The sequence below is a fragment of the Aspergillus puulaauensis genome, chromosome 4 (genome assembly GCF_016861865.1).
Source record: "Aspergillus puulaauensis MK2 DNA, chromosome 4, nearly complete sequence".
NCBI lineage: Eukaryota > Fungi > Ascomycota > Eurotiomycetes > Eurotiales > Aspergillaceae > Aspergillus > Aspergillus puulaauensis.
The window spans coordinates 1-13,751 of NC_054860.1; the positions used below are offsets into that span (position 1 = coordinate 1).

Sequence of the window (13,751 nt, forward strand, 5' to 3'; positions counted from 1 at the left end):
CCTAACCCTAACCCTAACCCTAACCCTAACCCTAACCCTAACCCTAAGATGTCTATAAGAAGGAAAAGATGGTCGACAACCTCGCGGCTTTAAAGGCAGAGATTACTTAACTGGACATGAATAACCCGGCTACTGCCTAGGTGGTCTATATTAGTACCTATACTACGTGGGCCGTGCGAACAACGGAGATGGATACTAAGCATGATAGCAACGGCGGGGCGTCAGGGCGCCGGAACACCCGCAGCATGACTAAACCGACGGTATGTCCCTCCCCCCTGATGGTTTAACTATAGTAAAGCTATTTTAGATCTTTCCTGCGGTTAAACATCCCCTGTATTAGGTGTTAGCTTTACTGCAGTTAAATTTTTCCGGCGCTGCTGGGACATGGCTGACCGGTCTAACTTAGGAGACTAATGATCCTAAGAGCGGGGACGCTGAACCCTCGGATGAACTCCCCGGGGACGCCGCTAATTTAGGAGGGGATGATACCTACCAGGCCCTCGTCGCAGCGCGCCGCCAGGCTGCTGACCTGTTCTAAGATCTTTAGGAGGAGCCTGGCCAGGCCGCCTCTAGCCGGACTGGTTAAAGCAAAACGGCCAGTCGCCGCAATATGTATTCTTCCCTGCTGGTTCCCCCGGCCGCGTCGGGCAAGTCACTGAGTGGGCCCCTGTTTAGTCAAGTTATCTATAACAAGGGTCATGCTGTTAAGACTATAGTCACCCGCGCCTATTAGAGTATTGCCTTGTTAGCCGCTCCCTATATCTGGATTCTGAGTGTAACTCTGATGATAAACAAGGTGCTTGATCTCTGTGGGTACCTAGCTTTAATATTCTAGAAGGGCTGGAACCCCGACGGCGCCGCTATCCCCAAGGGTTCTGACGGGGTTGCTCTGTACTGCCAGGGAGTGGAAGTAATAGCCGCCGGTGGTGAGGCCCCGGTTTATCTCCTGTCCCCCGCGCGCCTTGCTAAACTCGCCGTGCAAGGACAGCTCTCGGCCGCAGCCGGTTTTGATGTAATTCCGGTTATTATGAAGATACTCTGCCTGAGTTGTACTCTGGATAATCCGAACCCCCGTGACCCTACTAAGGTCATCAGCGATAGTATCCCGCCGTACTGTATCATGACCGTCGAGCTTTAGTATAATACTAACCAGCAGGCTGAACATGACTGCTTCTATTCCTCTCTTATACTAGAGATATATAAACCCTCCCAAGAGGACGCCAACCTGGACGCCGGGGAGCCCGAGAATGGGGGCCAGATAAACATGGTGCTGGTTCAGTAGGTATATATCTTAGGGTTCTGTCCTTGTTTATATTAGTTCGCGAAGTCGGTCGGGCGGGCCGCGTCCCTGGTGAAGGTGATGTCCGACCAGGTTAAGGGTCGACCAGATCAGGGGTTCAGTTTATTTTAGGCCTATACTTATTAGGAGAACCTCGCCCTGATCTTTCAGACCCGCGTGGAGTAGGCTCTATACCTAGCTAGTGATTACCCGAAGCTCCGGTACCTGTTCAGCATTATGTTAGATGAAGGTATGTGGAAGCCGGATCTCGCACTTAAGGAGTGCCCGCCGTGATTTATGATATTCTGCCGGTGGCCGCTGGTAATATGGATGGTCCAGATATTTCTGGATACGCTTGGTCTCCGCGTCGTGATTATCGAGTCTTACTATAAGACTGAGGAGCGCGAGGCTGCAAAAGCCTATTTTACTAATCCTGTGTCTAACTGTCAGGTACTCCTCACCACTTACACCTGTGGGGCTCTCGGGCTTAACCTGCAGGCAACGTGCAGCTGTATTATGCTGCTGGAAACGCCCCCGAACCGGAACTTCACGATCTAGTGTGTGGGCCGCGGTAACCGGGTGATGTAGAAGGATCAGCAGAAGATCTGGATCTTGTTCCAGGATTATACCATCCAGCGCAGGCTCGAGTGGAATAACTTACGTAAATAGGTGCCTGAACTGGCCGCGAACCTCCGGGAGGAGGAGGTGGAGGATTGACTTAAGACCGCGATAGTACAGGACGAGACTGCCAAGGCACAGGCAGCGGCAGCCCGCGCGAGGGATCAGGCGGAGACCCCCAGTGAGCCTGACTAGATAGATGATACTAGCATTGCGGGGCGCGAAGTGATTGACGACCCTGAGCAAGATATCCGCAGCCGGGTGATCTAGGAGTTGATGCTTGAGAAGATCATAGCCTATCTGGGGGAGGTACGCACTTGGGAGGATATAGGAAACCTGTTTGATTAAGGATATACTGATGAGACTCTGGTAAGTTACAGCCTTCACCTATCCTATGGTTTAACTGCAGTAAAACCGAGCACCCGGTCTTTACTATAGTTAAATCATGGGGTGTCTCCCTTCTCTCTTTCTATTAGGTAGGTTTCTGGGTAGTTAGCTGATGGAGTCGCCTATAGTATAAGATATAGTAGAAGTAAGTAATAGAGTGTGCTATGCAGGTATTTAAGGGGAAGTCTAAGGCTGGGGGTATCCTGGTGAAGTCAGACCAGGAGATCTAGGTATTGGTTGACCCCACACCGGAGGCCCTATCTTACTTTAAGGATACTTTTAAGCTCCAGCGCGGCCTCACCCCGTCACCAACCCCGAAACCGAAGAAAAGTTGTGGCAGGAAGAGGAGTTAGTTAGTAAGATTAGCCTTGTTATATGGTTTTCCGTTCGCGATCCTAACCGCTTGGATATGCAGGCTGTGCCTTCTAAGGTCACCCCAGCCCCCGACGCTGAGCAGAAAGGTGACGATGTCAGTCCCGAGAAGGAGGAGAAGGATCCTGAGGCCGGTGACCGGGTTGATGTGCTGCCTGACGGCACCGACTCGCAGCTTGGTGATCTTATAAGTAACCCCCTCCTTGGGCTTCCCTACCACCGGGGTTGTAACTGCGGTTAAACATGGGCTGACCCGATCTCCCCCTGGGTAGTTTGGGTCTGATGACGATGATTCGGAGCTGGAGCTGTCTGATGCGCCGCCCGACCTCCTTGATTTCCTAGCATCTACCAATAACGATACCGCCCTGAAGAAGAAATATAAGAGACGTGGTGCTCAGTTGGACTGTGATGCGAAGTGGTCGCGCCCGGCAACCTGTAGTCAGACTTAGGAGCTGGCTGCTGCTGGCAATCCTCTAGGTAACACGGCGGCTGAATAGCTTGGTTAATCAGACTCCCTCTTGTTAATCGGACGTTAGACTTATTTAATCCTGAACTAATTCTTTCTTTTACTGTTCTTGGTTTTCTGTGTTCTGTTTTCCCTTGCGTTATGTATGCTCTCTTTCGGGACCTAGGTGTTGCTATATAAGGGTTGGCTGTTCTTTAGTTATTAGGACCCTTTGGGTCGCTTTAGGTACTGTGCGGTTCCGAAGATTATAGGCTCTAAAGGACTCAGCCGATACTGGGGTGGTAATAGTACTAGGGCCTGTTATGGATATAGCATAGTAATCTTACTTACTTCCTAACATATCTCCTGAGAGGCGCGCTGGTAGCAGAGTTCTAGTGCTGGTTAGAGAGAGAGATTGGGTCCGGGTTGATTATCGACGCGTATTATACTGGATAGGGGCAGGGAGCCGAGTTGCGCGCTGGTCCATAGGACCGGCTGGGTAGAGATTGATTGGTTATAGACCTGTAGATACCTGATAGGTACACCTAGGTTCACAGCCGGGAAGGTTAGCTTGGATAATTGATTGAAAGCGTCGACGCGTTGAATAGGAAGGTAAAGGAGAGAGCTAGAAACTCCACGGGAAAGGGCTCTTGTTTATTTAACGGCGGTTATATCTAGACGGCAGGGCGCTTATGGTTGGCGCGCGTGTGTCTCCACTCGCACTAGTACTATTCGGGTAGGCTGGCTGACTGATCCTTATCCTGGAGGATTATTTTAGGGCTTCTTTTTATTAGGGATATATATATATACCCTGCCCTTTCCCCTGCCTTGACATGTTCTTTCTTCTTCTTTCAACTCTCCTTTCCAAGTCGCCTGGCCCGTGTCTCCTGGAGGTAGGTAGCTTCTTTTACTCCTATACTATATACTGACCTCGCTCGAACCGAGTAGCCCGGCTGGTTAGTCCTAAATCCCGGTCTGTAGGCCGTAATTCCGGGTGGCTATTATCACGCTAAGTAACAACTGATACCTGCTGGAGATAGCGGATCCGGAGTTTCTGCTATATATAGGTTTTGGATCGGCTTTAAGGTCAAAACAGTAGATGATGCTAATAGACCTGGTATCTACTAGATAAAGTACTTAGACATGCATACGGGTTGGGTTGGGGCGGGTCAAGGCCTCGCGGACCCCAACCCGCAGCGGGTTTAGGTATTAATAATATTAAACCAACCCATAATAGGTTTGGGGCGGGTTCTGCGGGTTTAACCTATTAAACCCGGAGATTAATAGGACTAATCTACTATAATAAGATACTATACTAAATAGAGCTAGACTAAATATTTAACTAGGATAGGTTAGAAAACCCGACCTAACCTATTTTTTATACTATAATATTATTTTAAGTTAGTACTAGAATAGGGTTAAGAATTAAGTAGTTCTAAGGATTAGATAGTTACTAGAATTATATAGTTACTAGGCAGAGGTTAGGATCAGGCAGTTAGATAGTTTGTAAATAGAAGATATTAAGGCTAGGATCAGATGATTGCTAGGTTCAAGTAGTTACTAGGATCAAGCAGAGGCTAGGATCAGGTGGTTAAGTGGTTCGTGAAGCGGTTCGTGAAGTGGTTCGTGAATAGGAGATATTAAAACTAGGATCGAGCAGTTGCCAGGATCGGGCGGTTGCTAGGATCAAGCGGAGGCTAGGATCAGGTGGTTAAGTGGTTCGTGAAGCGGTTCGTGAAGTGGTTCATGAATAGGAGATATCAAGACTAGGATCGAGCGGTTGCTAGGATCAAGCGGAGGCTAGGATCAGGTGGTTAAGTGGTTCGTGAAGCGGTTCGTGAAGTAGTCTGTGAATAGGAGATATTAAGTCTAGGATTGAGTGGTTACTAGGATCAGGCGGTTAGGTGGTTCGTGAACAGGGGAAAATCTAATAATGGTTAGATTTTCTATTATTATCATCAGTGAATATAGTAGTAAATATATAGAAGGGTTAAGATACTATCTCTTACCTATCAAGAGTAATTTTGATTTCTTCTTTCTAGGTGTCTGGGTTTTTCGTTTCTGAATCTTATTTCTGAAATCCAGTAATCTTTTCACGAACTTATCAGTAGTTTCCAGTTAAATCTAACCATTATTAGATTCTAATACTACTAAAAAGTGCCGGGAGGCAGACTACCTCTCCTAAGGCTAGATCACGAGCGCCCTAAACCGGTCTTATTATAACTAAAGATATAATACAGGAAAAACTTGGGGACCACTTCCTGGGAACCTTAATAATCGATATACGCCGCCTTGACTGGGTATGATCAGTTAAGTAAGGACGGAACTAAATAATTTCTGACTATCTAGTTCACTAACTCGTCAGCACGTTCCAACACGGAATCCAACAATATTCTAATCACACATAATTTACTGTGACTATTTAGAAGGAGGAGTTCGCAAGCATTCTTCAGTTATATATAGCAGATGGCGTGACTTTAGAGGATATAAAAAATAGAGTTAAAGTCAGTAGAGGCAGCGAGGTATAATTCTAACCATAGTTAGTTTTTTCTGGGTAATACTAGACTAATAAAACTAGGGATTATTTATTAGATATTCCGGGCTGGTTTAACCTGTTCTCCAAAATAGTCAACATCGCGTCGAGGCACTTCTTATATTATTAGAGGAACAGGCGAAACTTACACAGCAAGAGGCAAATAATTAGTATAGTAACATAATTCAAGCGCCTGAAGTCAAGATAGTTATTTTCTAACTATGGTTAAAATCAAAATTCATCTAATAATCAGTAGGATTATTGCTGGGCAATCAACTTATATACTATTAATAATCTGGATTCAAATTTACTGGCCGCGCTCTGCGCGAATAGTAAACCTGTCAGCCTTCAAAACTCCGAGGGTTATACTGCATATTATGTCATATCAAAATAACGTAATTCCTAACCGAGTCGCGCATCCTACCCGAGTCGCGCACCCCACCGAATTCCGCCATGCTTAGAATTTTTGAAGCTATCGCCAACAACCAAAACACGCGTATTTCATTAAAATTTAAATATCTGAACGTGTAGGACATCTAACTCTAGTATGGCCTTGAATTCCACAGTTCGTACACTTTGGTGGTGCTCGTCTTGGCACGGTTAAAGGTAAAGATGCAGAACTCGCGGTAGACCCCCCCTCTGTACCTAATCGCTTATTTCTCTGCTCCATGAGATCTCTAGCTTCCTGTATAGATAGGCCTTTATTAGGAGTTATCTGGCGCCTTGACCGATCCTTTTTCTGCTTCTCTTTCTCATTTGCAGCGCGGAGATCATGGTTTTCCTCCGCTAACTGGACAGCGTTGTAGATAGCTACCTCACAGCCCTTTATTATTTGCTGTAGGGCTCTTTTTGATGGAGTTGAAGGGCTTTGAGAACCTCTTTTTAAAAGCTTTTTGACTGAAGATGCTTGCCGCTGCAATTGACGAGTTGTATAAGGTGTTGCGAGTGTTGAGGAACTTGTTGAAAGCGTCCCACGGCTTGGGGGGGGGGGGGTAGGGGTAGCTAGCGAGATATTCAGCTTGCTAAGCACCCTCTGAGGATCAAATGGGTGTATTCCAGCTGCAGCAAAGCCACTCTTAATATTTTGAGGTTTAAAAACCTCCTGGTGAGCTTCTGGATAGGCCCTTAAGAAGTCAAACTTGTCGATATGGGTGAATCCAAGCCGTATTTTCGATTCCACAAGACCTCCGTACGCGCGCTTTAAAGGACCAAAACAACCAACATCTAGAGGTTGCAAGAGGTGAGAAGAGTGCGGAGGCATGCAAATAGCTATAATATTGTTGTCATTGCATGCCTTGTCGAATTGAGGTGTCAAATGGCTTCCATGGCCATCTAAAACAAGTAATCGATATCTACCGACTGTACGGCCATTTGTTGCTGGAATAAAGACTTTTTGAAGCCACCGGAGGCCTATCTCATTGGTTGTCCATCCATTTTGGCTGACCTCAATCCTCCAATCCTCTGGTAAGCGGCCTTCTTGAAACCATCCTTCTATATAGATCTTTCCTTTAAAGATAATAGTAGAAGGAAGGGCCCATCCCATTGTATTGATACTCTCGATGGTTGTCACCCATTCCCGATTGCCTGGCTGAATAAGATGAGGTTTTCCAGGCATATTAGCTCTTGTAACTACCTTAGAGGTAGCTAAAATGCCCATTGCAAAGCCTGTTTCGTCAAAATTGAAGATATCTTCATCCTGAATCCCATACTCCATTCGAACCCTCTGTAGCTGCTCAAACCACGCTCCAATAACTCTAGGATCCTCACATTTGGCTCGCTGGTAATTATATCTTCGTGCAAAGCGGCTCTTGACCTCCGGGCGCCTTCTAGTAAAGGTTGTGGTCCAGTTCTTGCTTAGAGGCGTGTATCCAGGCGGGTTGTCTGCTTGTAGGATAAGATTGGCCATTTCTGTCACCTGGGACGGCCTAGGAGCTGCTCCACGCATGTCCCTAGATACTATCCATCTTATTAAGACCTCTTCCTGAGTTTCAGATAGCCTATGAGAGTTGGCGCGTTGTTCTGCTCGATATTGCCGGCCTTGTAGTCGGTCCCGGAGTGTAGAGGGAGGCACATTAAAAACCTCTGCTGCGCGACGAGTACTCGATATTTCGTTTTTTTTTAAAGCAGAAATAGCAAGTAGGATCCTCCCCTCTTACTCCACCAAATTTTGAGATACCCGACGTTGTTTTGGTGGCATGGTTGCTGTTTGAATTGCTTCAGTATCTTAACGCGTGGACTTTTGATGAGGTGCGCGACTCGGGTAGGATGCGCGACTCGGTTAGGAATTACGTTAGAATGTCCTGTCTGCCGAGGATCAGCAGAAACTAACTTTAAGCAAGACTGAATTTGACAGCTGGCTATATTAAACATTTAGGATCACCCCGGATACCACCCCTCGAATCAAGCCAATTCTCCGTAATGATACGTGGAAGAATAGTTGTTTTCGTTATATATCAACTCGCTATGGCGAGGCGACATTTAATTAGGCCTTAATCACTAGAATGTTGGGAACTTAACTTAATTTCGTGAGTTTTCATGCACACTCTCTTATTATTATTCTAACTATTGTTAGATTTAGATTACTGAATTCAAGAAGTACTTTCATTTCATGTCGAAGATCCTTGGGGGATCGGAAAACCTGCTGCACAAGAATAATTTTATAAAGATCTTCTCCCTTTCTGCTAGAAGACCTGACTTTCACTTATATCTTCTATTTTTTCCGAATACATCTGATTATTGGGACGGGAAAACCCCGCATAAACACCTATTTACCCTCCCGGTTAAATATTGATCAAATAAGGCCCTGCCGAAACTGTCTAAACCAGTCCATATTAGTAGAGCTAATTTCGAACATCGTCGGCCTGACTTTATGGATATGTTAGATAAAAAGCAATACATCAGGATCTTCCATACACTTCGTAATAACCGTGACTTAGAGTGTCCTAGTTAGTAGGTGATTTTCTAACCAAAGTTAAATATTACTTGATACTAATAATAAGAAGGTCGGACTGGACCTAACTTAAAAAGTATCCAGTCAAGCCAACTTACCAGCTACTAAAACATATTCTAACATAGGTAGAACTAATATAGAAGTTTCCTGAGCGGGCGAATCATATATTATAATACTTTTATTTTATAACAGAGGTTAAGCAACTCATGCTTAATAAGGATACAGATACAGAGATTACCCGGCAGTTCATCCTAATAATTCTTAAGGAGGTTAAACAGGAGACTATATAAAGAGACACCGTGGTTAAAACAGAGATAAAATATTTCTAACTAATATTAGAAATATTCAGCTAATAAATACTAGCTCAAGATATTACCGATAAACTTACTAGATAAGGGAAAAAATAAAGACTATCTATAATAATTTACTAAGATTTATTAGGCTAATATTGTTAACCTGGTGACCTACCAGAAAGCAGACTACCTTAGAGGTAATATAGCTTAATTCAACAATAAAACAACCCTTATAAATAAAGCTTCTAACTATAGTTAGAATAATACTAATAGGATTATAGCAAGACCAACTCCTGCTAACCCCAACATAGGGAAATATCATTATTAATACTAATTTTCGTGATAATATAATGTTACTCAAGACTCCAGCTCTTAACAACCCATTGACCCGTGCTGCATTTGCTGACAAGGAGGATGTTTTTAGCACTTTAATCCACTACCATGAATTAAAGCAGAAAATACTTCTGATTAGACATGCATACGGGTTGGGTTGGGGCGGGTCAAGGCCTCGCGGACCCCAACCCGCAGCGGGTTTGGGTATTAATAATATTAAACCAACCCATAATAGGTTTGGGGCGGGTTCTGCGGGTTTAACCTATTAAACCCGGAGATTAACAGGACTAACCTACTATAGTAAGATACTATACTAAATAGAGCTAGACTAAATATTTAACTAGGATAGGTTAGAAAACCCGACCCAACCCATTTTTTATACTATAATATTATTTTAAGTTAGTACTAGAATAGGGTTAAGAATTAAGTAGTTCTAAGGATTAGATAGTTACTAGAATTATATAGTTACTAGGCAGAGGCTAGGATCAGGCAGTTAGATAGTTTGTAAATAGAAGATATTAAGGCTAGGATCAGATGATTGCTAGGTTCAAGTAGTTACTAGGATCAAGCGGAGGCTAGGATCAGGTGGTTAAGTGGTTCGTGAAGCGGTTCGTGAAGTGGTTCGTGAATAGGAGATATCAAAACTAGGATCGAGCGGTTGCCAGGATCGGGCGGTTGCTAGGATCAAGCGGAGGCTAGGATCAGGTGGTTAAGTGGTTCGTGAAGCGGTTCGTGAAGTGGTTCGTGAATAGGAGATATCAAGACTAGGATCGAGCGGTTGCTAGGATCAAGCGGAGGCTAGGATCAGGTGGTTAAGTGGTTCGTGAAGCGGTTCGTGAAGTAGTCTGTGAATAGGAGATATCAAGTCTAGGATCGAGTGGTTACTAGGATCAGGCGGTTAGGTGGTTCGTGAACAGGGGAAAATCTAACAATGGTTAGATTTTCTATTATTATCATCAGTGAATATAGTAGTGAATATGTAGAAGGGTTAAGATACCATCTCTCACCTGTCAAGGGTAATTTTGATTTCTTCTTTCTAGGTGTCTGGGTTTTTCGTTTCTGAACCCCATTTCTGAAATCCAGCAATCTTTTCACGAACTTATCAGTAGTTTCCAGTTAAATCTAACCATTGTTAGATTCCAATGCCACCAAAAAGTGCCGGGAGGCAGACTGCCTCTCCCAAGTCTAGATCGCGAGCGCCCCAAACCGGTCTTATTGCAACTGAAGATACAACACAGGAAAAACTTGGGGACCACTTCCTGGGAACCTTGATAATCGATATACGCCGCCTTGACCGGGTGTGGTCAGTTGAGCAAGGACGGAACCGAACAATTTCTGACCGTCTAGTTCGCCAACTCGTCAGCGCGTTCCAACACGGAATCCAACGATATTCTAATCGCACACGACTTACTGTGACTGTTCGGAAGGAGGAGTTCGCAAGCATTCTTCAGTCATATATAGCAGATGGCGTGACTTTGGAGGATGTGGAAAATAGAGTCAAAGTCAGTAGAGGCAGCGAGGTATGATTCTAACCATGGTTAGTTTTTTCTGGGTGATACTGGACTAATAAAACTAGGGATCGTTTATTAGATATTCCGGGCTGGTTCGACCTGTTCTCCGAAATGGTCAACATCGCGTCGAGGCACTTCTTACGTTATTAGAGGAACAGGCGAAACTTGCACAGCAAGGGGCAAATGATCAGTATGGTAACGTAATTCAAGCGCCTGAAGTCAAGGTAGTTATTTTCTAACCATGGTTAAAATCAAAATTCATCTAACAATCGGTAGGACTATTGCTGGGCAATCGACTTATATGCTATTGATGATCTGGATTCGAATTTACTGGCCGCGCTCTGCGCGAATAGTAAACCCGTCAGCCTTCAAAACTCCGAGGGTTATACTGCATATTATGTCATATCGAAATGGAATGTCCTGTCTGCCGAGGATCAGCAGAAACTAACTTCAAGCAAGACCGAATTTGACAGCTGGCTATATCAAACATTTGGGATCACCCCGGATACCACCCCTCGAATCAAGCCAATTCTCCGTAATGATGCGTGGAAGAATAGTTGTTTTCGTTACGTGTCGACTCGCTATGGCGAGGCGACATTTAATTGGGCCTTGATCACTAGAATGTTGGGAACTCGACTTGATTTCGTGAGTTTTCATGCACACTCTCTTATTATTATTCTAACCATTGTTAGATTTGGATCGCCGAATTCAAGAAGTACTTTCATTTCATGTCGAAGATCCTTGGGGGATCGGAAAACCTGCTGCACAAGAATGATTTTATGAAGATCTTCTCCCTTCCTGCTGGAAGACCCGACTTTCACTTACGTCTTCTATTTTTTCCGAACACATCTGATTATTGGGACGGGAAAACCCCGCATAAACGCCCATTTGCCCTCCCGGTTGAATATCGATCGAATAAGGCCCTGCCGAAACTGTCTAAACCAGTCCACGTTGGTGGAGCTAATTTCGAACATCGTCGGCCTGACTTCATGGATATGTTGGATGAGAAGCAATACGTCAGGATCTTCCATGCACTTCGTGATAACCGTGACTTGGAGTGTCCTAGTTGGTAGGTGATTTTCTAACCAAAGTTAAATATTACTTGATACTAATAATGAGAAGGTCGGAATGGACCCAACTTGAGAAGCATCCAGTCAAGCCAACTTGCCAGCTACTAAAGCATATTCTAACATGGGTAGAACCAACATGGAAGTTTCCTGAGCGGGCGAATCACGCACTACAATACTTTCATTTTACAACAGAGGTTAAGCGACTCATGCTTAATGAGGATACAGATACAGAGATTGCCCGGCAGTTCATCCTGACAATTCTTAAGGAGGTTAAACAGGAGACTATGTGGAGAGACACCGTGGTCGAAACAGAGGTAAAATATTTCTAACCAATGTTAGAAATATTCAGCTAATAAATACTAGCTCAAGACATTACCGACAAACTTACTGGATGAGGGAAAAAATGAAGACTATCTACAACGATTTACCAAGACTTGTTGGGCCAATATCGTCAACCTGGTGACCCACCAGAAAGCGGACTGCCTCAGGGGTGATATGGCTCAATTCAACAATAAAACAACCCTTGTAAGTGAAGCTTCTAACCATAGTTAGAATAATACTAATGGGATTATAGCAAGACCAACTCCTGCCAACCCCAACATGGGGAAATATCATTGTTGACACTAATTTTCGTGATAACATGATGTTGCTCAAGACTCCAGCTCTTGACAACCCGTTGACCCGTGCTGCATTTGCTGACGAGGGGGATGTTTTTGGCGCTTTGATCCACTACCGTGAATTAAAGCGGAAAATGCTCCTGACCCTTGAGTGGGGCTATATCATACCGCTTGGAAAGAATTCCCTTCGTCCGAAAAATTTGATCGCTTCTATGGTTAGTATCTACATACTCTCTTTCTAACCATGGTTAGATTGAGTTATTAATTTCATTGGCAGGAGGAATACATAGCTGCGGCTGAAGTGCTTGTAGAACTCGACATGGCATTGCAGAAAGTGGGGTATAACCTCGACCGTGATAACTTCAATGAGGACCTAGGATCATTCACTCTTAGGAGAGATATTGCCCGACCAGTCGATACTCGACCAGAAAAACCAGGTTTTCAAGATGCGCGCCCTCTGAAGTACAAGACATTAGAGGAAGAATACCTTGATGAGTTCAAACGCGCCCGGCGTCAGCGGATGAACATGATGGTTGAAAGATCCGGCACTAGAAAACGCAAGAGAGGTGATCGTAAGTTTCTAACCATGGTTAGAAATTACAGGGTTACTAACAGGATGTTAGCTGACCCCACACTCACGACTGTTCGCACTATCCTCGAGATGCCGATACCCGTTGACATCAGGCAACTGGATGGAAACCGTATCGATGCCGACACGCATCTGCAAGCGACTAACCGAATCAAGCAAAAATGCCTGGAATACGTTAACATGACTGACGAGACTCGAGCGACTCAAGGTACCCAGAAATGGTTGGAATTGAAGGATTTATATGCCTATTACAAGCTACAGATGCCAGAGGATGAAATGGAAGATCTTGAAGTAGAACCGACTCCTGGAGATGATGGCGCGGCGGGTGCTGAAACGGCGGATGTGGACCAAGCGGATCAGGAGATGCCTAATTAATTGAATATTCTAACCATGGTTAGAATGTCTTGAGTAAGGCAACAGTATCAGGTACTGACTCTACAGCTCCGTTGTCCAACAGCCTACTCTATGATTTAGTGAAAGATGCGAATGCAATACTACATAGGAAATAGTTGAAATAACACAAGATTCAAGTTGAAATTGTTTATCTATACATACAGTAGAGAGTAGATATACTTAGGATCAGTAGTTGAGGTACCACAGACTAGTATTAAGTAGTAGGTTCTTATACTATACAAAGTGAAGCTGGCTTGAATACAGATATATATTTTCATACATGTCCTTAGTCCTTTTACTGTAGTTGTTATCAGTTTAGTAACCTTAAGACTATTGCAAATCGCAGCCTTTATTGGTTAGT

At 44.4% G+C, this 13,751-nt stretch overlaps 3 protein-coding genes across 3 annotated transcripts; all 3 read left to right on the forward strand.

The window, feature by feature from the left end:
* Positions 1 to 2,693: 2,693 nt before the first annotated feature.
* APUU_40001S (uncharacterized protein) lies at positions 2,694 to 2,897 on the forward strand (the record flags this gene model as incomplete). Its single annotated transcript, XM_041703024.1, has 1 exon — positions 2,694 to 2,897. One exon carries the CDS (start codon positions 2,694 to 2,696, stop codon positions 2,895 to 2,897), a length of 204 nt encoding a protein of 67 aa, XP_041555751.1.
* A 7,455-nt stretch (positions 2,898 to 10,352) lies between these two features.
* On the forward strand, positions 10,353 to 12,650 carry APUU_40002S (uncharacterized protein; the record flags this gene model as incomplete). Its single annotated transcript, XM_041703025.1, has 7 exons — positions 10,353 to 10,730; positions 10,787 to 10,945; positions 10,998 to 11,366; positions 11,414 to 11,790; positions 11,844 to 12,105; positions 12,155 to 12,316; positions 12,366 to 12,650. The coding sequence occupies 7 exons, from the start codon at positions 10,353 to 10,355 to the stop codon at positions 12,648 to 12,650; spliced, it is 1,992 nt and encodes a 663-aa protein (XP_041555752.1).
* A 77-nt stretch (positions 12,651 to 12,727) lies between these two features.
* APUU_40003S (uncharacterized protein) lies at positions 12,728 to 13,372 on the forward strand (the record flags this gene model as incomplete). The annotated part of the gene is made up of 2 exons (XM_041703026.1): positions 12,728 to 12,980; positions 13,032 to 13,372. 2 exons carry the CDS (start codon positions 12,728 to 12,730, stop codon positions 13,370 to 13,372), a joined length of 594 nt encoding a protein of 197 aa, XP_041555753.1.
* Positions 13,373 to 13,751: the final 379 nt, after the last annotated feature.